General features: G+C 37.3%; 1 protein-coding gene across 1 annotated transcript in view; it reads left to right on the top strand.

Moving 5' to 3' along the window:
• Nucleotides 1-24675, top strand: part of ASAP2 (ArfGAP with SH3 domain, ankyrin repeat and PH domain 2) — a gene marked incomplete at both ends in the record, with an annotated part of 88120 nt that overhangs the window by 43412 nt on the left and 20033 nt on the right. Inside the window, 11 exons of the mRNA XM_084261171.1 lie at nt 3713-3842; nt 5940-6025; nt 7367-7442; nt 7952-8038; nt 13667-13770; nt 13881-13950; nt 19136-19223; nt 21461-21509; nt 21616-21782; nt 23112-23245; nt 23982-24076. Coding sequence (XP_084117297.1) covers nt 3713-3842; nt 5940-6025; nt 7367-7442; nt 7952-8038; nt 13667-13770; nt 13881-13950; nt 19136-19223; nt 21461-21509; nt 21616-21782; nt 23112-23245; nt 23982-24076 — 1086 coding nt within the window. The remainder of the gene's footprint in view (nt 1-3712; nt 3843-5939; nt 6026-7366; nt 7443-7951; nt 8039-13666; nt 13771-13880; nt 13951-19135; nt 19224-21460; nt 21510-21615; nt 21783-23111; nt 23246-23981; nt 24077-24675) is intronic.

Below are 24675 nucleotides of genomic sequence, written 5' to 3' on the forward strand. Positions count from 1 at the left end.
AGGTGCACTCAATCCCCTCATCCAGATCACTGCTAAAGCTACTAAGAAGAACTGGTCCCTGCACTGAGCCCTGGGGAACACCACCTGTGACCAGCTGACAGCTGGATTTAACTCCATTCACCACCACTCTCTGGGCCTCGCTAGCCATCCAGTTTTTTACCCAGTTAAGTGTACGCTCATCCAAGCTATGAGCAGCCATTTTCTCCAGGAGAATGCTGTGGGAAACGGTGTCAAAGACTTTACTAAAGTGCAGGTGCACAACAGCCACACTATACTGCTTTGAGCCTGAGATTTCATATTAACATTTCATTTTGAAAGAGATTGCCTGCAAATTAAATGGAATGAATCCGCAGATCTTGTGAATGAAATACAACAAAGATCTGGACATGTTTAGCTCTTTCTGCCCTCTTTTCCCTCATCCTGTGGTGCACAAGGAGTAAAAGGGAAAACTTCTTAGTATTTCCAAAGAGAAAAGATGACTTTTCCATTCCTGGCTTACTGCTGAGTGGGGAAGGAGAGGGAGAAAGACAAGAGTTGCTGCCCAGCCAGCGAGTTCACTACTCTGCACGTACATAGCCTGCTTTGGTTGTTTTGCCTGGTTCACTGTCTAAAAATCAATACCAGTCTTTGGCATGTTAAACAGTAAAATAGGTCCTCTCCTTTATAAACCATTAAAAAAAAAGAAGAATGTCTGCTTTGGTGTTTAGTTCTACCATGATCTGTGTGACAAGATCGATTTAATTGAAATACAAATTTAAAATTTTATTGAAAAACAGTTGATTTTCAAATCTAAGCTGTAAAAATACAGTGGAAGCTGAACAGGCAAGACCATTTTTTTATCCAGTTGACTTTTCTGTTGCAATTCTTGATCCTGTATTTCAGCTTTATGTGTCTGTTACACAAATCTGGATTCACTGTGTATTAGTCATGTGTAGCTGCATTGTAAAGGGATGTCCTCTCAGATTTCAGTCTTAGTCACCAAACTCTATATATATGATATATGCTACATCAGCTTCAAGAACAGCAGCTTTACAAAACATTTGCTGCCTTCTTATTGTTTCCAGAGGATTTTTTCTAGAGTTTTCCCAATTTTCTTATTAATTTTGCTTAATTGATCTGGCTGAAAAACCTGAATACCCTGCAATGTTTGGAAATCCCACAGTGGTATATCATGGAACTGTCTTTGCCAGAAAGGGTTGAATAATGTCACAGAAGAGTGACACTTGAAGCTGAGTTGGCCCTTGCATTTGGGTAGGAAAGACAGCCAAGCTTCAGCAGTCAGAAAATTTTCATGCAACACTGCGTTCCCTGGCTTCTTTGTTTCCCTAGAAACAAAGTGCCTGGTAGTATCTGTCAGATAGGAGGGAGGATGCTACTGTGGCAAAACAACGGGTTAACTTCAGGATTAAGAAGCTGAAAATGCAGTTGGGAGCCTGAAAGTGTAAGTAATAGGGAAATGCAAATGTGAAATCCACTGTTGTGTATCTCTGGTACTTGTCACCAAGTGGTGACAGAAATGGTTTGGGCTTTTTTGTAAAGCATCTCTGAAGTTTTTCAAGCTCTGGACCTTTAAGTTCCAGCAAATGGCTTCAAGGAAGTCTTATTTCTCTGAATTACATGGTAGATGTCAGTATGCTTTAGTCTTGTTTTAAATACTTGTTGCCTGTTGAGTATGATTTATCCTTTAAAGAGCAGAAAGGTCTCTAACACTTTATTTAAAAGGAATTCAGTTTCTTAAACCAATGTATACTGTGGTACTGTACATGATGTGTGACTCTGGCAGTCTTCGTTGTCTTTTGGTTTAACTGTTATTTAGAGACACCTTATGACATGTTAACAATAAGCTTTTAAAAGTTTAAAGGTGTTTCTGGCATCCAGTGTTTGATTATTGTTTTCTGTAAACAATGAAAATATAATGCAGTAGTCTAGTGGGTTAATAGTCTAATAAGTTGTTAGACTGGACTCATCCTCCAGTGAATTCTCTCACCTCATGAGTTCTTAGATTAATGTGGATTTTGAGAGAACTAAAACCATCCTGGATCTTTGTTCTGGGATTTGACTTTTTTAGAACTAGCAAGTATAATATAATGTAAACTCTCCTAGAGTCTGCTTGAAAGGAGCTGTGTATCTGTGATCTTCTGTGTGTCTTTTTGTAATGGGTTATCTTCCTTTTTCACGATTCGTGTCTGGTGAGTTCTTGTGTTTGGACTGTATTCTGTGGCTACAAAAAGGCGTAACTGGCATTAGGTGGGGGAGAGGAGAGGCTTATTTTTGATGAAAACAGAATGTTCTGGAATCAAGTTTTTATTTAGGTGAGTGAAGGCTTTCAGAGTATTTATTTCAAAGGAGAGGCGCTTTCCTCCAAGCGTCTGCCGCTGGCGGGACGCCGTGGACTGAGAATGAGCGCGGGGCTGGCTGGACGCGCTGGCTGCTGGAATGCTGCACGGCACTGGCTCTGCCGTGCCTGCCAGCACCGGGAGCACAGTGAGGCCTTTTGAACTGCTGTTCAAAATATTTCCCTGTGGGAATGTTACGGAATGGGATTAATGGGATTAATTCTGGTTTTCCCTTGCCGCTTGAGGTATGAGGAGGCAGTTCCTCACTCCTGAGAGGTACAAGTACAGAATATATTGTTCACTAGAAGTCCTTAGACCATCTAGGCCGTTTTCCTATAAGCTATTAGGGTAATGTTAACATCAGGTTAAGAGAGCACTTGAGACATGTCATCTTTTCAGAGAGAGAGCTGAGAGACACTTGACTGCCCAAGAGGAGGTACGACAGTGCGTGTGTTGTTTGTTCCTCTCATCTGCTTCCTGTATCCCTCTGTAATGATTCCTCTTGTTCAAAAGAGAGCTCTTTGCAGAATTTCCAGCTTCTAAACAGTGCAAGTGGCAAGCTAAAATTTTTTCTCCAAAAAGTAAACATCCTCGTGTATTTTCTTTTATTAATACCTTTTTTATATCAGGCTTGCCTAACTGGGTAGTATAATTATGCTACTGCCTTTGGCAATAATATGGGAAAAGCTGTAAAAAACGCACAAGTGTGTTGAAGGGAGTTATACTGTATGGCAGTCATAGGTTATTCATTGATATTCTGCAGGAGAACCTGTTTTATTCAGAGCTCTTGGAAAATGTTCATGGAAACTTTTAGGAAATTAGGACAGCTGGTCTAGCAGACTTTGAAGTCTGCAACACAGCCGGCTGACCGGCATTCCCAGTGCCAACTGGCGCAGTCACAAGTAGAGATGGCAACTGTGATTTTGGCTTGGGAAACCCTGTATATATAGAAGATGACTTGATGACAGGCAAGACTCAATAAATCTGGTGACATAATTGAACTCTGTTAACCAGTGTTCGGTCAGCTGGGATTAAACACCCCCTGCATTTTCAGTTAAAATTCAGTATTTTGTTTCTGGTGTTTTGCTTTTTTTCCTGCAATGCAAGAATTTAGTACCTTCCTCTCATTTGGTATTTTCTTTTGGAATCTCTGTCAGGACATTATTTTAGCAGATGATTGAACTACATTTCAGCTACTGTGTGTCATTGCTGATCTTTAGTCATTGTCAAATTTCAAATGAAGCGTCATCTGGAAGCAAGTCATATGCAGAGCTAGAAGAGTTTGGCTCTGCATCTGTCAGTAGACTTTGTGAATAATCAGTTTTCCTGAGAGGCTGTGGATTTCTCACTTCATTGACTGATTCTTTGCCTTACAGTACAAAAATAGAGAAGGAGAAAAAAGAGCATGCTAAGCTGCATGGCATGATCCGCACGGAAATAAGTGGAGCTGAAATTGCAGAAGAGATGGAGAAAGAAAGAAGGTTCTTTCAGTTGCAGATGTGTGAGGTAAGATTCAATGTGAAATTCATATTTTTAGGAACAAATTGAAAAACACGATTGCTCAATGCAGTGTGATGTTGAAGGGAAATGCCAAGTTATTAGCGGACTTCATTTGCTAAAACACTTTTTTTTTCCTTTCCTCCTGATGCAGTAACTTTGCAGTGACTTCAGATCTTGTCTAATTTCACAGAACTAGTAAATTGTAGAATAAATATATAAAGCTTAATTAAACACTAAGAGATGATAATATGTAAGCCTTTGCACTGCTATTTTAAACCCTAGGTCATTCTCTGAATTGTTCCCTGTGCTGACAGCTGTTGGGTTGTTATGAGGAGAGACTCCAGTCTAGCACGCTGTTGGGCGGGTGCTGAAAAAGAAGTGCTAAGGATGGAATCCATTTGTCTTTCAAGATGTTTCAGAATGTTTCTACTTTCAAATCTTTGGGATTTAGCAGTATGATATGGGATGTGAATACTTTTTGTTTGATTCGTTGATGGACATGTCAGATTCAGTGATTGGGAGTTTCAGTTGCTCTGTTAGTTCTTCCTATACATGACTCAAAAATACACCAAGCGTGTTTCTTCTGTTATTATGATGGTTGGAGCTAATTTGATTCGTATGCAACCACAGTTTAACAGCAGTTGTCCTGAATACCTCTTTTAGTAACTGCATGCCCCGATACTTAGTAGGAATGCTTCACATTCCTCAATGGAGTCAGACTAAAGTATTCAAAACTCATGGAGGGATATGAGTACCAAAAAACCATATGGATGTTGCCAGCTAAGTGCCCATCTGTATCCTTCCTAAGAAACAGCCAGGAACAGATGCTTCTCTCTTCCTGTGTCACAATAAATGAGGAGTTCGCTTCAGTCAGTTGTAGTAATAATAAAATGCAGGGTGAAGTCTGTGAAAGTGAATAAAGTTATGTTAAATGTGGAAGAGCCAATTGTATTTCTTTAGATTTTTGGGGAAAAGTTTATACTGTTACCTCTGAATAGTCCTAAAAGGGGACTTTATTTTGGTTTTGTTAGTAAGTGAGAAGTGTGACATACTGAAGTTGTAACAGGCTAGCTCTCCGTACATTGTGAAAGCGAAGTGAGTATGGAGTTTCACTTTAAATTAACAGGACCTAGTGAGGTGATTCTACTAACTAAATACTATCCTGTGCACATGTCTATATTTAGGCTAATCATCTGTGCACTTGAACCAGCATAAAAAGCTGCAACATTGAAAGCTGGCACTTGGATATTGCTTTATTTTTGGTGTGTGTATAGCATTTAGGGTGTACTGTGCGTAGGGGAAAACCAGATGTATTAGGGCATTGCTAAGAAGACATTCACTCCTTCGTTTGGAGGTCAGTATCTAATTGGGTTAAAAAATGTTGTCATTTAATGGACAGTTAAAGACTCCTGTAAACATTTGGTCAATCCTACTTCTGCTTGCATGGCTGACATCTTTTGTGCTATGGTATTCAAGGGAGGAGTTGTCTCTTAATATGGATTTGGATTGTGCCTAAGCAAAAGGACACCAATTACACTTTTTTTAAAAGCCTTTTAGGGAGTCGATTTTCAAATGTCTTGCTAAACTGCTATTTACTTTTAAGTACGGTGTGTCAGGAACTGATAGAGAAAAGGATGAAATCAGAAGGCAGTTTTAAAAGCTGGTTAAAATAATCCCTCCCTTCTTGAGTCAACTACTTTCTTCCTTAGTGGCATTTATTTAGCAATGAATTTAACAACTAGTGAGACAGATACCTAGATGGGCTTCTATGTTTAAGAATGGGTTCCTAAATTTACCACATAAGCCTGATTATGTGTCCTTTAACAAAGACTTCCACTAGGAACCAGGAAAGATGTTTTAACAATTTGAACTAATCACAGCAGGGTATCAAAAGTGAAGTATCCCAGCAGGGTATCAAAAATCAGCAGTGACAACAATTACTTTTGTGGGAGTAACCCCTGAAGTTACTGTTTGATGCATTCTCTTTTAGGTCTTCTAAATCTGCAGCTGTTAAAGCTTGTTGCAATGTCACTGAAAACAAAGTGTTAAACATATGATGTAGAAGTAATAATTAATTTCTTTTGTGATTTATTGTTTTAACAGTACCTGCTAAAAGTTAATGAAATCAAGATTAAAAAAGGAGTCGACTTGCTTCAGAACTTGATCAAGTATTTTCATGCTCAGTGCAAGTATGTTTTAGTTTTCTTTGTGTCTACACAACTGGAGCAATGTTTTGGTTTAAAGTTTTGACATCAACATAGCACTTTTCTAGATTTTTTCGAAATAAGTCTGAGATTTAGCTGTTTTCACTGATGTCTTTTGACAAGTAGCTTTTGTTGTAGATTAGTCATTGCTTGTGCTACTGTATTCTGAAACATGTAATGAGGTTGAGGTAGTCCCGTAGAATATAATTGTCTGTTCCAAAGGAGTGCTGCAGAGTAATTTGGCATATTTCATAAACTACTTTTGAAACAGAGCTATTAGTTTGGTCTGTTAGTTAGTAGTCCATTAATTTTGATGGAATTGATCTAAATCAATTCTGTGTTCAAGGAAAATAAATTGCATAAGCAGTAGGATAAAACTATATTGAAAGAATCACTCTTCTTAAATTAATTGGAGGACTCAGTAATAAAACACAAAGCACTCACCAGAACAATGTACTTTTGAATGGTTTTCTTACAGATCAATTATATGGCAATAAAGTCATAGTTATAAACTTGAACAGGTTAACAATGGCTTTTTCAAATCAGTAAGTTTTCATCTGAAAAGACCAGTCTGCATCCATGTAGGCGATTTTCCCCTATATGGCTATGTTGCTTTTAAAGTAAGTTTCACTTGTAGTATGTCATTCATCTGCTCTGTTCATTTAATAAAACTCCCAACAACATAAATGCTGTGTTCTGTTGCCACTTTCATGTCTGCTTCCCAGGGTGAAAATATTTTCTGTTGCAAGTGGTGTGGCAATTCTTAATCAAATGTGTATGTAGTTGTGGTTTCTTTAAATTAAATTTTTGAAAAAGGACCTTTTTTATGAGCTGGAATATTTGGCATAGATAATACTATTATGCCAATATAAAAATAGAAGTGATACAGTAAGATGTGGCATATTCAGTTTGCATGTAGGCTGTAATTAATGCTTGGGAAACAAAGGGGTTTTCCTTTAGTAGGAAGATTGGATCAGACGTGAAACTACTGGGCTCCAAGAAGTCACAATTATTTTATATCTACTAGAGCTTTTGCTGTTCTGGGCCTTCAAAAAGTGGGATGAGAACCTGTGTTTGAGGTGAGAATGATGGAAACGTGGCAGTGGATTGCGGCAGTTCTGAGTCTAATGGGGATTTTGCATGTTAGAATAAGCTATGGTGGAAATAAAGAGGTGGATCAGTCAATGATGCATAGAAAATGAGCGTTTAATGTTTTGAAGTTTATGGCATGGCAAAATAACATGCACGTCTTCCTTTGGCAACTTTTTAAAGAGAAAATACAAAGTAAAGGTTAATAACAGTTTGCTTTTTGTTTGTCTTTTTAAGTTTCTTTCAGGATGGGTTAAAAGCAGTTGAAAGTCTCAAGCCTTCAATTGAGACACTCTCAACGGATCTTTATACGGTGAGTAGCAAACGTTCACATTTGTGTTGTGAACTTAGTTTTTTATCATAGGCATGTGAGCATTTTGATTCAGGTTGGCTGACTGCTTTAATAGTCAGCATTTTAAGGTTTTGTGTAGATTTTTTTGAGTAAAATTCTGGTTTAATATCATCTCCGGAAGCCTTAGTTTCCGTTCAGGATCCCACTGTGTAAAATGTGAAGAAAACAGCCTTTGCTCTAAAATGTTTACTGACTAAGTGGAAAATAACATATGGTTTCAAATTGAACACAAGGAAGCAAGAACAGTGTGAGGCAATATCAAAGTCTTAACCCAGCAACATCCAAGCCATTATCAAATTTTCTGAAGATAAGGTGATTGGTTTATTTTCCTTTTCATCTTTTCTTTGTGTTCTTATTCTTGCTGAACATTTCTCAGAAAAATGAACCAATTAAGTAGCAGGTTTGGAAGAACTGTGTTGAAAAGAATAACAATAGTGTTATTTTTAACCTGTGTTTTTTCTTCATTCGAGATTAAACAAGCACAAGATGAGGAAAGAAGACAATTAACACAGCTTAGAGATATTTTAAAATCAGCACTCCAGGTTGATCAGAAAGAGGTAAGCATATATGGTGGTTCAATTTTGGAATACCCATTTTAATTACTTCTAATGTAATGTTGGTATTTGAATTAGAGTTATTTTTTATCAGCCATCTAATTTCTTTCGTTTATTCATCTTGTTTTCATGCTGATAGTGAATGTTTCTGACAAAGTCAGGGTTTTTTAAAAAAATAATTCCTACTAAAAATATGACACTTGTTGCAAAATAGTTCCTTTTTATTAGCAATATTGCAAAATACTTAAGATGGGGCGCTGCCTGTGAACTACCAGAGTGGTGTCTATTACTCAGAGAAGGGAAGAACTTTGGCAGTATCAAGGAGACCCCGTTAGCACAATCTTACCTCATAATAGTACTCCAAACTATATAAAGATTACGTAAAACTGAACTTTAAATCCCAAACAGCTCTTGTCATCATCTGCAAAAATGACAAGTGTGCTACTTTGCTAGAAAATGCCAGTTTTCAAACATGCAAGAGCTGGTCACTTTGGCAGTCTAACAGCTCATGATTTTCTTGAGTTTGTTATGATGCTGTTAGATGTAACGAATTCTAGAGTAGTTTCATTTGGCAAACGCTAATCCGGAAGCAAACATCTTTTGTATAATCTAATCCTAAATATTAAGCTTACTTTTGTTTTGGATCCCTAGTGCTTCCTTTTTGCATTAATACATGCCAGACAGCTTCCTCTGTGTGGCTGCTGGGCCATGAGAAAGTGATGAATGAACTCCCACCTCCCTTTTCAGATTCTCTTTCTGAGAGGAATTACAATGTAATAGTTTAGTCTGTAGAGCTCAGACTTTCCTGATCTTTTCCTGTCTTGCTTTCATCTTCCTGTGGAGGTTATGGTGAACCTAACTCTTAACCAGATCATGGTTGTTGAGCAACCTAATCCAGAGAAAGATGTCCTTGCACGTGGCTCGGGGTTGGATTAGATGATCTTTAAAGGTCCCTTCCAACCTGTTTTGTGTTGTTCTGTGACTTGCTGATAGGCAGTCCATCCGTCTTAAGTGCTCTGGGATAAGGCCCACGGCCTACAGAGTCCCGCACACTTTGCAGAAACTTTCTTCAGTTCTGCCTGGCATATAAGGACTTGCTGAGGGGTTCATTTGCTAAAAACCTGTGAATTTGAGTTCTGTGGAATTTAAGACTAGTGATACAAGTGGGAATGGTGACTACTTTTGAATCCCTCTCAGTGTGGAGTCTTTACTGATTAGGGTGTGTTAGGAGGCTTCCTATTTTGTTCATGTCTTGAAGACATGAACTGTTTCAGTATGAACTGTTTCAGTTGGGTTTCATGGTTGATATTGATATTAAACATATATGGTGAGTGTACCTCTTTTCACAGACTGAAAAATGTAATAATACACATAAATTTATTACTTATACTGTTATTGTTGCATTTAAAAATACGAGTGTGAAAAGTGCTTGATTCATTATTTATTAATTCAGATATAGATGCTTACCTGCAGAGCATGAGAAGTACTATAATTTTTATAAAGTTTTTTGCAAATACCAATTAATCGGTGGGATGCCAGACAATCCTGGTGTAATTTACTGCAAAACCCAATAATATTATTCTTGTTGCACTGCAATTTCCTTTACTATAACTGATTTCTTTTTCCTTCCTGAAATGCACTTACATTTTGTGACCGAAGTCTAGGAGAGTAAGTGTTACTATATTTTAATGAAAATAGTTGGCATGATTTCCATTCAGATTTCAAGAAACTGGATTTTTCCTCTGAGCTTTTTTCTGTTGGTATGAAAATACTGGTTCTTTTTTTTCCTCTCCTCTTCTGTTTGTTATATTAAAAAAAAATAAAAAATGCCAGAATGTTCTTGGGAAATAAAATTGCTGTAAGACAAATTTTACTCTCGGGAATTAAATCCAGTTGCTTGATTGATGTACTTTCAAGATTTTGAAGCTATATGTATTTTTAATTAAATAGACTTCATGTATGAAATAATAGAATGTTGACAAATATTGTTTCTGTTATGCTGCTTTTAAAAAAAAAAAAGACACAAATGCTTAGTGAGCTGCCTTTGTTGTGCCTGTATACATAGTTTCCTCCTGTGCAGAACTTCCTCAAATCTAATTTGTATTGAAACTTCTCTCTGAAACATCACTGTGTGTACACCTCCATAGGCTTCGATTTTTAAACTTTTATTTTTCAAACTGTAGAGCTCCTATAAGTTCAGTATCAACCTTAAAGTTGAATTTCTCTTGTTTCCCATGTCCTCTCTGAAGGTAGCCTTACTGTAGCATTTAGATTTGATTCTGCTTCTTCAACGTGTTGGGTAGAACCTATAATATATTTAGGCTGCTGCAAAACAGGACAAGTTGTATATGTGTTGAGAAAAACTATGGTAGCTGTGCTATGGGAGAGGCTGCTTGCAGGGGATTCTGATGGATACATCTGCTGGAGACTCCATGGGCCTATAATAGATAAGGCATGGATCTTTGAAACATCCTCTTGGCAATGATCCTGCAAATAGAAAAGAAGCTTAGGCTCTTGGAGAGCTGTAAGGGCTTTTTGGCAGCTTTTTGCACAGGAGTGGTCTGGGCAGTTTAAAATCCTGCTTCATGGGAGCTGTGGAATGGCTAGCCAAAAATTTGCTGTGTATAAGTTAAAGCACTTTGTATGCACAGAAAGTTCTGTTGTGTTCAAATACTGGGACTGATAAATAGGGTTTTAGAATCTCTTATCAGAAGTCACAGACCATCTCAACAGAATGCCCTTTTCACGTCTTTCATTTTTAACTGTACTGTTCTGCCTGTTTTAAGAGTTGGACAGTCTTTATAAAACTTCAGAAGAAATAATTTCAAACCTCTTTATGGTCAGTGAAGTGATTCACAAAAAACATGCTGCAATGGAATGACTCACCTGTTTGTTTTTTTTTTTTTTTGCATGCCTATTTGCATTTCAAAGCTGATAAAGTGGGCAAAGTTCAGTTTCTTAGGCTTGTGTACTTCAATCTGTTCTGATCTTGTTATTTAAAATGACAATCCTGTGAGCTGGGTATATCCTATATCCTGTGGTGATCCATTTCCTCCCATAGGTAACGTACATTGTTCCTGCTTTTCTGATGAGGCCACTGGGTCTGGCCCGTTATCTGTGATTTGTACTGTTATGTACAATATGCAAACCAGAAATGAGGGAAGATCCTCTGGGGAGGCTGCATATGGAAAAGGCATGCTGAAATTGCCTGGAAGGATGTTCATTATGATGGTGATTTGTGGTGTGGCACCCCGTCTGTTAGGAGCTAGATCAAAATCATGAACGTGCTTGTGAATCATGAACGTTGCCATCATCTGGCAGTCATGTTCAGCACTAGCGATTTGGGCATAGCCTGAACTAAAGATTTAAAATTGCAAGTCTCCTTGTCTTCTCCTGAAGTTCTTTTCATGAAATACTATTACATTTTTTTAAGATACTGTTCATAGTAATGAATGTGTGGAAATACACGTCAGCTACAGCAGCTTCCTCTCTGGTTGAAATAAGGCAGGAAGTTTGTGTTATTGGCTTGCCAGTTTGGCCAAACACAGCAGCTGAGTGTAAACAACAGCTGAAGGAGGCAGCTGAAATGCAGCAGCAAATAATGCACAAAAACTAGCAGCACAGCAGTAATGGGAATGTTGCTGTGAGCAGGTGTTGAAGGTCGTCTGAAATCTTTACATAATTGAGGATGTGGAGAACTGAAATTAATTTCCTGTAAGGCCTCTAATCTTCTTGGGAATGGATTTCCTTTACTGACTAAAGGGAGGCAGAGATCAGGGCAATGGTAGGATACAATAGGCAGCGTCAAATCAAATTTTCTTCAGAAGTCAGTAAATCTATGCGTGCAGTGGTTCTTAATCAGTGACAAGACTTCTTTTTAAACGTGGTTCTGTTTTCATGTTGGGCAGCCAGAGTGCAAAACCAAATAATTCTGTGTAAACAGGCTGGAGAGGAATGATAAACAGGCTGGTTTCAGCCTGAAGGGATGCTTTGTCAGGCACGGACATTGAAGTGGTCCTTTTGTAGTGCTTTTAAAAGCTACAGATGAAATGTTGTAGCTACCTGATATGGCTTCCAAGACCACTAGCTGAGAGATAGGGAAGTGGGCACAGGTTGCTTCTGCTGAAAAGGAGCACCAAAGGGTGCTACATCCTGCCTTGCGCTCTGCTCATGGTTCTCAGGACCACTGAGCTCTCCAGCGCTGCATTCACAATGACCCTGCAATCCTGCAGCCTGGAGGCGTGGAGTCCTAAGTACACTGCATGGGAGTGTAGGTGGTAGCTCTCTCCCTACCATCATATTTTGGACCTGTCATGTGTTGCTGCTCCTGTTGAGGAGGATGCTGAACAACTTTGGTAGCAGCAACAGCTTTTGGCTGCTGCTGGAGCTTGTAAAGGAGCAGCATTCTGTCTGAGCTGGCATACTCTGGGGAAGAACTCAGTCTGGCTTTATTTGGCCTTTGCCCCTGCTTATATCCAGAGATGTATTATACATAGGGTAATAAAGAGTATGAAGTGAATTATAATTAGAGATAAACTATATTCTTAATTCATATTTTTTAGGTCGCTGTATACTTTATTTTATCATGTGTACTCTGAACACCCCAGTGATGTATCTGATGCTGTGTCTCAGATATACTAGGAATACAATCTCATCATTTTAACAAAAGGGTTTTTCTCTCAAATTATTAAGTTTATTTTCAATAACTCTTGAGTTTTTGGCTTAGAATATTTGGGTCATTTAAATAAGCTGCTTTCTTTATGGTTTTTTTTCCTCACTTTACTTATATTATCTGCCATGTATAACCATGTGTATTATCTCCATAGAGTAAAATTCGTTGAGAAGGAAACAATAAATATTACAAGTGCTAGTCACTGTTACTGTATGCATTGAAAAGGTTATCCCATCATGTTGCTGCTGATGATACAGCTGGAGACCTCAGATTACTCATTATTTGGTTCATAGTTTTTAAGAAGTTGGACTCTTGGAGCAGTGGGTCATACATCTGGGTAGTTCTGAGAGCAGTGGGAAGGGCGTAGTTAATCCTTGTCACTTCCTATCCCAGGTTTCCTTATTCAAGATGGTTTGGTTTAAATTATTCTTCTTGTGGAAAAAACCTTTTTTTCCTGTATGCCTCCTGAACTATGTTTCCAGGAGGTCTCTTCTGCTTTTCAGAGAATAACTTGACTCAGTTTCCACAAGGAAAACCACTTCTTCAAATTTGTTTATGTAATTTTTACTTTTTTTTTTTGTACCATGGAAAGGTGCAGGAGGGATTGCAGGTACTAACAATCTTCACTGTTTGTACACTAAAGTGTTTACTTGAGTTAGAAAGCCAACTGCTCAGTTAATTCAGGAGTTTAAAAAGCATACATCAAGGCCAATACTAAAGCTAAATAATGGCAAGTAAGAGGATTTTTGCAGGCACTGATAATGGCTAGTTTTTTACCCCCTGAAAAAAAATGTATCTTGTTCTCTCATTGAGAAGGAAAACAGTGCTTTGTTTGGCCTTTTGTAGGATTAGAGCAGGAATGAAAGGCTCTGAAGCTCATTATTGGCAGGGGAGGGGGGGGGGGATATTTTGATTGAAAGTGTGGAAAGCATTACAAATTGCTGTTCTGTATATTCCAGGATTCTCAGATTCGTCAGAGTACAGCTTACAGTTTACATCAGCCTCAGGGAAACAAAGAACACGGCACTGAACGAAATGGCAGTTTGTACAAGAAAAGTGATGGGTAAGTATTACTGATTCTGCTGGGGGCAAGAGGTTCCTAAAAGCTGAAACAATGTAACACTAAATATATTAAAAACTGAGTCACTTTTTTTTTTTTCCCTTTAAAATCAGAATCAGAAAAGTGTGGCAGAAAAGGAAGTGCTCAGTTAAAAATGGTTTTCTTACAATTTCCCATGGTACAGTAAGTATTTGTTTACAGTATTTTATGTACATGGTTGCTAATACGAAAAAAGGGAAGTTATGCTGGTCTATATTTATAATTGGAATTAGTTAGGTTCCTGATGCTGTGTTTTGAATATGATGAATACATTTTTTAAGGCAGAAATATATCAAGATATAGTCAGTATCTAAAAATAAAACTGTTTTAATGCCCATGACTGTTAATGGAAGGAAAGAAAAGAAAAGGCTTTAATGATTCAGTTCATGTAAACTTTTCATATTTTAACAGACTAACTAAAAATACACACTTTTAAAAAAAATATATTGTTGGGCATTAAGCCATATTTTAGATATGGGTTAAACAGCTTTATTTACGAAACAAGCTGAGAGAATGGTGAATCTGTTCTCCACCCCAGATTTACTGCTATATGGTAATATCTTATGAAGGTAACTCTCTCTGGGGAGTAGCTGTTGAGGAAAACTATAGAGTTAAAAGCCCCTCTTTCTTTGATACTAATATTTGAAACATATTAACAAACTTATAATATTTATACTTAGAGTTTTAAAACTTGGTACTTCAATATTTTGGATCTTTTACCCATAGCTTTGAACTCAGCTGGTTTTGTTTCCTCTTACTCTTTTTATGTTGCTTTCTCCAAGACTTCCAAGAAAGTTTTTTTAGGCAAAAATCAACTCAGTGACAGTGTTTCCCATCCTTGGTCTAATAAACGGTTATGAACAGTTCTGTTCTTCATCCTGTTATGCTTGTTGCTATGGCTACAAGTTGACCCTGGCAGTGAAAGTGAATCAATCTCTCTGTCCGTCTAACCACAAGCTCGTGTGCGTTCTGAATTGTCAACTAGGAGTTAAGAATGAGTGCAAAAAACAGGCCTGCAAAGTGGAGTAGTTACTATGGCTTTGGAATTGTCCACCAGTTTATCCCCGTTTTGATTTGGGTGCATCTCTGTCAGATACAAGTCTGTTAGTGTTTCCATACTGATGTCTCCATGCACTGTAAATGTCCTTCACCTTGGACAAGGTATAGTGGTATCAGTAGCTAGGGCAGCTCAGACCTGGAAGCGGCTACAAAGTACGTCTGTGGAGCAGAATTGTAAAACTTTTGCATGCAAGTACAGTTACTGATTCTATCAAGATACTTCTCTTTTTTTATAAGTTGTCTACCAGATGGTCTGTTTTTAGAAGCAGTATGTTCCCACTGAAATCAGTGGAGCTGTAGCTGGAAATAAGTTCCTAAGGTACATACTTAAAATCCATTGGGTTTCCTAGGTTTGGTCTTGATGAGGTACTCGCTACAAGAGAGTACCTTCTTGTTTTACAGTGTGCTCCTGAAAAGTATTTTTAATTATTTCCTCAGTTTGTCCTTATGTATTGATGGCAGTTTTGTGTAAAAAACTAATGCTTGTTTCATAGACGTTGAGAAGGGCAGAAGTGATTTCTGTTAAGAATTTTCTGGGCTGCTCTGAATGTCTTCTGAGATTTCTGAAGCAAAATCATTTGATTTCCAAGCTTTTTCAGAGTTGATATCTCCTGGTCACTAAAATACAACATGTCATTCTTCCCCGCTGTTCATCAAAATGAACCATCTCTCAGAAACTGAGTTATCAGTTTTGTTTGTTTTATCAAATACAAATTTGTAAATCGTTTTCCTTTAAAGGCTAAGTATTCTTCATGGATTTCTGTTCTTGGGTCATGTAGTTTTTTTCAGTTAGTTCCTAGAACAGCTATATTCAGGCAGTGGCAGATGCTGTATTCTGACTTAAACTTGCCAAGTGCTCTCCTGATATGGATGGGGAGAATACTGTTGGTTCTGTCAGTCACCCAGCTGCAACACTGAATATATGTGTCTGCATTGGCATATGTCCAGAAGTTAGACTTCTAGACATCTAAAAGCCTCATAGAAGTTAGCATTCATAGAGCAATGTGCAAGGTAATGGTTGATTGAAAAACATACAGTGCTGCTTTGTGCAATTATTAGCAGTTGAAGATGTTCTGAAACCTACTTGACTGCAATTTAATGCACGTGGATGAAAAAACAGTGATAGAAGCAGATTGAACCATGTAAATAGGAATTCCTTAGTGGTTTCTGCATCAAGAAGTCACAAGGGAAAAACTTACATTTGAGGAACCTCAGATTCCTCAAAGTTGATTTGTGTTTAAAGAGCTTAAATGAAATTAACCACTTGTCTGCAAAAAAGGATTGTAAGAGAGATTAATTATCAAGGAAACTTGTCATTCTTTCTTTACTGCTGGAAACTTTAATCTACCATTATGATTAAGAGGACAATTGGAACACAGAAAGATTCAGATTTAATCTTTTGATTCTTAGCAAGTTGCTGTGCTGTCTAGAAAAAATGCTCAACGAAATCACCCAGCTGGTCTGTTGAAGTGAACACATTTGCTCTTGCTTTTTGTAAAATTGTGGAACAACTTGGTCTTGTCTTAGAAGCATAAGTGTTTGATTCCTACACTTAACTGTTTGCTGCCAGACTCTGTGAGAAGCTGTTTAGGTGGATGGAGGACTGCAGTTTCCTCAGGAAGCAACACAAATTGATGCTGAGGTCCACTTGTATGGCATGAGAGATGGTAGCACGTTTTTTCAGGGTGTTGGTGTGTTAACATGGATGTCCAAAACTTCACTAGTAGCCTGAAATTTGCCTGCTCAAAGACTTGAGCAGGAAAATGAAACCCAGAGGTTTCAAACAACTAATATGATAGTTATCTGTTTGTTACCATTTTCTGCCTCTGGTGTCTCCTAGTCCTGCCAAAAGCCTTATTCTACCTATGGCCTAGTGTGGTGAAGGAGTTTATACAGACTTTCCTCCCTTTGTCTTGATGCTCTAATTTCTCCCCAGGCAGCATCAGCCTCATGATAGAAGCATATTGTCCACCAAGTAACGGGCATGTGCTGGGGAGGTGGGTGGGGAGGAGCTATGATTTGGCCACAGAAGAGATGCATGACTTTGTGGGTATCAGCCACATGCGAAGACGTCAGGGATTTTTAATACCCTTGTTAAAGCTGACTTCATGTGAGGAGGTGGTTGGTTAAAAGTGTTTGAATTTCAAGATCAGCACGTTGGCCCAAGGTACGGTTTAGGTTATTGCAGCCATTTCTTTGGGTTCTCAGATCCTGATAGAGCTTTTACACTGCATTCTATCCAGAGAGGTGAGTTCATGTATATCATGAACTTATATCAGGTCCTTCAGATCTCTCTGAAGCATTTTAGTGATTCATTTACAGCTTCAGATTTTGTAATTTACAGAAAACTAGTTAGGTTTTGAATGCACTTCAAGTCCTGGGGCAAGTGGTTTCTCCATTAACCTAAATTTACTTGCATTTTTATATTTTCATAGGGCATGTGAGAAAGGGATGTGTGGGAGTATGTGTATGTGTACATATATATGAGTTGCCCAATAACTTGCTTACCAAATACTTAACATTTTGATTTTTGCTTGCTTTACTTTGTATTTTCATTATAGGGAACTTCTGGACAATTCTTGGACAGTCAGTCAGATAAAAAAAGTAAACAGTGGAATCTGTAGTGCTATGGATAATTAAGTACATGTAAATATAACCAAAAAGAAGAGGCTGAGCTTGCACTTTCAAGATACTTATTGTATGCTTCTAGATACAAAGAACTCTTGTTGATAGGCTGTAATATGAAAACTGTGTGTGCTTTTACTACTATAAGGAATGACTGGAATTTGAAAAACTACTTACTAGGCAAAGAATACAACGTGGTTTTCAATTGTCATTTTGCTGCCTCCAAAAGCTCTCTTGGGTACAATTTGTTTTACATTGCCCAGCAAGTGACCAGCAGGTTTGTTGTTTCACAGCATTCATGACTTTGCTTATGTTGAGCAAAGCTTGAGCATGCTGGTTTTCCCCTTTTTAGTGTTTCTGAATGGTTTTGATTTTTTACTGGTCTTCAGATACGAGACACACATCTTTTGGCCAGCTGTATTGTTCTGTTTCAAGAAAATCTGTACTCCTAGTTTTGCTCTTCCTTCTTTTTTGAATGAAATTGATAAATTTAGAAGAGATTGAGAAGATACAAGCTTCTTGTGAGTCACTGCAAGTTAATTACATTATGTGATAGTTCAGTTTCGTCAGATAACATTTCTTGTTTGGATGACTAAATCTTGTTTTAGCAACTTGATTAGAATGCAACAGCAAGTAAGGTAATGCATTTATATTGCTATCTTTATAATAGTACTCTCATACTAATTTAGACAATTATTATTTTTTAGATACTGTTGTTTGGAACAGAGCCTCTGTAGTTAAATCTGCTTTCTGATTTAATTATTCTAAAAGGAAAGTGAAACTAGCTACCCATTGTAGCAAGTGCAAAGCCATTTCTGAAATCAAGGTTGCAAACATAATGTCTTGGCAGGTCCTAACCCAGGTGTATAGGACAGGCAAGGTAAGGGAAAGAAGAGATTAGTGCAAAGATACTAATTGAAAAGTTTTTGTAAACTTCATTTTGTAGAAGTCTGATAAAGGCTTCTTGTGTATTTTGCTTTTACTATAACATTGACACTTTTTATTCAATAAGAAGCTGATACAGTTGAGAGGAACTTGACAAGAAAATGTATAGCATTATAAAATATATTTTGTTTCACTATGTGTTTTGGAAATGAACCATCACAGTTTAATTTTACATATGTTTGTTGCAAGACTTCTTTGTGTAACCTTGCTTTCTTTCAGTGTGTCCCTTTACTGATGCAAAAATTGAGCATTTGTTCTAAACTAGTTATCTAGGCTCTTTAAAGATATTAGCAGAAGTAAAATTCTGTTTGACTGTTGAAAGTCTAGACAACTGATTTTTTTTTTTTAACTAAATGTCTAAGACTTAGACTTACCTGAAATTAATCTGTCTCCTTCAGATAACTGTACTGGTAAGGTGGTCAGTGTAGTGATAATTAAAGTGATTTTACTCCTCTCCCCTTTCAAAATTCTAGTTGTTATCCCGTTAACACTGAACAAAATTGCCAACTACATGAAAATGTAGTTTACAAATCATGGTGCAGAAGAAAACGTAAATCAAAACCTGGGTGCCTTAAAAATTAAAGTAACATCTATTTGTCAAGTCTTTTATCCAGTAGGATGCTATCCTGTGTTGTTGAACCTACTGTAGGGCTCAGTCAGTACCAGTCTCCTAAAATGTCTGTGTTTTATCTTCACATAGGCTAACCGACCTCCAGCAAAGCTCAATCTGTTAACATGCCAAGTGAAAACCAACCCAGAGGAGAAAAAATGCTTTGACCTCATATCACGTAGGTTTGTTGTTTACGTCTTTTTACTTGCAGCTACTATCAAAGGGCTTTGTGTTATTTCTGCAGATGTGTCAGTGATCCATTTAGACAGTTCACAGTTGTAGAATCATAGAATCATCTTGTTTAGAAGGGATCCTTTAAATCAGCAAGTCCAGCCATCCCCCTAACCTGCCATCCACCTCTACACTATGTCCCTCAGCACCACATCTAAGCGTCTTTTAAATGCCTCCAGGGATGGAGATTCCACCACTTCCCAGGGCAGCCTGTTCCAATGCCTAGCAACCCTCTCTGGGAAGATGTTTTTCTAATATCTCATCTAAACCTCCCCTGGCATAACTTAATGCCATTTCCTCTTGTTCTATCACTTGTCTCCAGGGAGAAAAAGTTAGTACCTTTCAGGTAGTTCTGGAGAACAATTAGGTCTCCCCTCAACTTCGTTTCCTCCAGACTAAGTGACCCCTTCTCCTTATGCTTCCCTTTATAAAATGCCCTTGCTATGAGAATTTACCGTTACACTAATTTTAGCAAAATGCAACAAACTGTATCTGCTTCTTTGGAAAACCACATGTTTTTACAGCTGTCTTCAGACATTCATTCTTCATCATTTTGTGCTGCCTTAACAGTAGAGTAACAGGTCGGGGTTTTTTCCTGTGACATCCTTCTTTATGTCGAAAATGTCATAGTTGATCATCTTGGAAAGTTCTGACATTTGTAGAAGATCAAAAGAAGCATTTAAACCATGACAAAACTTCTTAAAATGTAGACATTGTAGTTGCTATGGAACTGTGACAAAAATGCTGAAAAATTTCTTAGTTTTATTACCAAATAATAAAGGTGAGATAAACAGTCTACGTACTAAAAACACTAAACTTCAATAATTTTAGGACCTGAATGGGATGACATGAAGCTGTATCAAAGAATGTTTCCTTTCTTTGCTCACTGAGACATTTTAGTTTTGTATGTATGGACTCAAAATACATTACTAAAACATACATCTCAAAATATTTGGGGAGAAAAATATAAATCTATTCCTCATTTGTTCCTTTGTTAGAGCATAAAGTTACTTTCTATTTGTAAATATAAGATATGCTACTTATCTTTATAGACTAGTAGTCACATATGCAATGTACAGCTTTTCCATTGCTCTGCAAGCAGGTGGTCTCCCTTATTTGTTTGGGCACTTTCTTTGTTGATTACAGTGTTACATTTTGCACAATATCAAGCTCGTCACAGTGTTACAATTTGTCTCACCATACACATGACACATAACTGGTCTCATAGCCTTCATCAGACCATTTCTTTGCTTTGTTTTACTATAGAGTTTATAGAGTTTAAAACCATTCCTTATTTTTTTTAGAAACTGCAGATTTCTGTATTGTGGCAAGATAAAAATCTCTCATTCTTTATTTAGCACTTCCTTTTCTGTCTTTTCACGTATCCTCACTCTCAACAGTTTTCATATTTGAAACTACCTTTTTGCCTGAATATTTTCCAGGCCTTAGGAATTTTCAGCCGAGGCATCTGATTGCCAGTAGCTTTACCTCTGTTGTTCTCATTGGCTATTCTGATTTTTAACTCCAGCTCAATCACCAAACTGAATCGTATCTCATTTGTTTCATAGACTTAGAATGTACTGTGCTCTTTTCTTCAGCAGCACACTGTGGTAGCTATGCTTAGCATTGCAAAAGTAGCGGTAAATAGGAAATTTTGAGTTTGATATAATTGAAACAGCTTGGGACTTAATTCTGATTGTAGTTTGAAATTTGTGTCTGGCAAGTTTGTTTTGCCATTTTTTATTATTGTGGTTTTAAGAGCTCATTTGGAAACTTAAATCTTTCTTAGATACACACAGATAAACTCAAATATGGACTCTATATTTTGGTCACATGCACTGGCAGCTCCAGCAGAACTTTAGACTTGTAGTTACAGAGGTCATATTTAGAATATGGAGAAGTTACCATGCTCTCCTGCAGCTTATGTGACAGAAGCACGGCACTGAAGAAAAGAGTTTGTGTTGAAAGAGCAGCAAGCCACCTTGTGCAAACATAAACACAGGTGAACTGTAGGTAGTATGAGTAACATTGCAAAATAGACTTTTTGCCTGACAACACTCCAGTGATGAGACTAGAGACCTCAGGAGTCACACATCAAGTAATTTTAGATTTTTTGAGAGATTTCTGCAAAATCAGTTTTTCAGTAATTTTTGTTAATTGATATGTGAATGATTTATTGTGCAGATGACAGGACGTACCACTTTCAAGCAGAGGATGAACAGGAATGTCAAATGTGAGTTCCTTTTCTAATTTTGTCTCTGATGTGGGTGTTCTACTGAGAAGTTACCTTGAACTTTAGAAAAGCCGAAACATTTAACAAAATATTACTGCCATTTTAGATGGACATCTGTGCTGCAAAACAGCAAAGAGGAAGCTTTAAATAATGCATTCAAAGGAGATGATAACACAGGAGAAAATAATATTGTCCAGGAACTGACGAAAGAAATTATATCTGAAGTCCAGAGGATGACTGGAAATGATGTGTGTTGTGACTGTGGAGCACAAGGTGACTCAATTAAGCATAATTCTAATTAGTAAAACTTCTGTGTCTCTTGAGAGTATTTAAGCTGATGTTGTGTGCTTTCACTTTCTCCTTGTCTCTCAAAGATTGTACACATTGTAGAATATAGTAACAATTTAATTGCAGTGTTTTTGTAAGATTCACTTGCTATGTGCATTTTGTCAATGGGGAGAAGAACTAGTGAGCAGCTTATTTTCCTCTGATACATTTTGCTAATTTTAACTTTTGCTTATGTAAATCAATTGCACTTATAAGCCCATATTCTACGTAAGATTTAGGTGAAACTGAACAGCAATAAGGTATTTCAAGTGTTTTCCTAATGTGCCTGACTTTTTCTTCAGGCTTTTTAATTTTTTTGTCTTTCTTTTTGACTTTGAGAGTGAGCCAGGGAATATGTCTAAGACTGCTCATTTGGAAAAGAGTGCTCCTGCTGACTTTGGTGTGCAGTGTTGGTTTGTTGATCAATGATTTTCTCCTTTAATACCTTTCAAATTATTTTATAAATCCTGCTGCTTCATGTGTTCTTGGATGTTACAGAGGCTCTGCAGGGCTTAGGGGTTTTTTTTGATCTGAACCTGTAGCTGAAAACACCAGATCTGAAGCTGTATCCACTTTATAAATCAATAGTGACTTCCAGCAATAGATACTGCATAAAACTTTGAGAAGAGTCAATCCTCCTGCCTAAATCTTTAGAAATTAATTATTTGTCTGGAAGATAAGGGGATATTATAGCAAGAATGCAAAATACCAGGTTAAAAGACAAGCAAAGATAATGAAAGGTGAAGGGTGAGCCTTTGTAGCTTTGAAATAGTTGAGTGAGAAACCATTGTAGGTGTGGTGCTGTATGTATACTCCAGAATCACTGCTGCTTCACTTAGTCTGAACTCTATACTTGGAAGGAGAAAAAAAAACAACAACCCAAACAAAAACGCCCATAGAAATTGTTGTTTTGATTTCAACTGCACCTGTACCCCCAGTTGAGAATTTGACAATGTTATGTCAGTGGAGGGAAAATGTGGCTCCTGAAAGCCGTGTGGAGATAAACAAACTGGACTGTTTGAGTGACTCCCTTGAAGGGTCATTCATGTCCTTTCCAAAAAAAAAATATTATTTGCATCATCACTTCTTTTGCTGTTAAAGAAAAGAATCTGGTTTGTGTTTCCAACAGAGTAAATATAAAGACATAAATTAAAAAAGGTGATAATTCACATACAGGAATCTTATTTTACAGAATTTCATTTATGAATACTACATTTTCTAGAGTAAAATAATTACTTGAATAAATTTCAATTCTGTGGGTGCTTTCTGTTTCAGATCCTACCTGGCTTTCAACAAATTTGGGAATTCTAACTTGCATTGAATGCTCAGGAATCCATAGAGAACTTGGTGTTCACTATTCCAGAATGCAGTCGCTTACATTAGATGTGCTGGGAACATCTGAACTTTTGGTAATCAAATTGCTTTTAGTAACGTTAAAATAGTAGTATAAAATACTTCCAACACAGCATAATTTTGTCACTGTAGCAAGTTGTTCCAATCTTGAAAGCTGATTCTGGATAAACATAATTTAGGAAAGGTTAATTCTTCAGGTTTAAGGCAATCTCCTGCAACATAGTGTCTTAGTGTAAACTTTGCCTGATCTTAGAGTTCACATTAGCAGAGGCTTCATATTTTTTGTGTTTCCAAGTCATTTCAGCCTTGGCTGCTTTATAAAACAACACAGCTGTTTGAGATACAAATGTGCCTCTGATTAAAAAAATGAAAAGGACTTCACAAATACTTACCCTGTTAATTATTTAGCATCAGTTTAGAAGAGATCTTTCGTCCTCAAAGGAAGAAAATGTATTGAGCTTTGGTACACAAAGACTTTACCATGTATCAGCTGCTCTGTGACAGTTCATATGTGTGTTCTTACCCAGCACAAAGTATTTCATGTTTATTGTATGGACTGGTGTCTTGATAGATTATTCTGCAGTTACTTGTTTGTGTATTAAATTGCAGCTGAAAACTGCATCCAGACAGGTACTTAAGCTGTTTGTGATTGCTGGCGTAGTAGCAGAACTAGGAATCAGACACAGAAGATCCTAACTCCAGTTTCCCCTCGTCCTCCCCATAGTATGTGTGTGGCAGATAACTGCACTTGTTGATTAAGCAAGCTGTGGGTATTTTTTTTTGTTTTAACAGCTTGCAAAGAATATTGGGAATGCTGGGTTTAATGAGATTATGGAATTCTGTCTGCCAGTTGATGAGATGGTCAAACCTAATCCAAGCAGCGATATGTAAGTAAAGAGCTACTACTTCTGAAAAAGGCAGGCATTTAATTTAATATTGCTAATGGGTTGTGCCATTATGGTTTGCATCAACAGGCCATGGAAGATGTATGATGTCTTACAGCCAAGGAGTAAACCTTTTTTTTCACATGCTTTGCATCTGTTTTATTTAAATTTATTTGATTATACATTCCCTAGTAGTCAGAATTAATTTACAAACTCTCTGAATTGTGATTTGTGAGACAGAAACAAATGAAACGTGACTTGTTGGGAATTGTAAAGACATAGAAGGGTAAGGATTAAAACCAAAGCTATTAATTCTGTGCTGTTTAAACACAAAATAGAAATTGGAATAAAGTACACATTTTACCTGAAGGATACTGAAAACGTAGTGTTTCAAAATTACACCTAGGACTTAAATCCTTAACTATGTGGGATAAAGACAGAGCATTTAATTGCATCCTCAAAAACTCTGAACTGAGATGGCAGAGACACAGCAAGGACAGCTGCCTACTACTCCATCGTGAAGGAGCTAGTAGAGACACAAACCCAGAAGAACTGGCTTTCAGTGAAGCTGGTTTTACATTATCTCAACTTTCATTCTGACA

The sequence above is a fragment of the Gallinula chloropus genome (assembly GCF_964237585.1).
Source record: "Gallinula chloropus genome assembly, chromosome: 3".
Lineage (NCBI taxonomy): Eukaryota > Metazoa > Chordata > Aves > Gruiformes > Rallidae > Gallinula > Gallinula chloropus.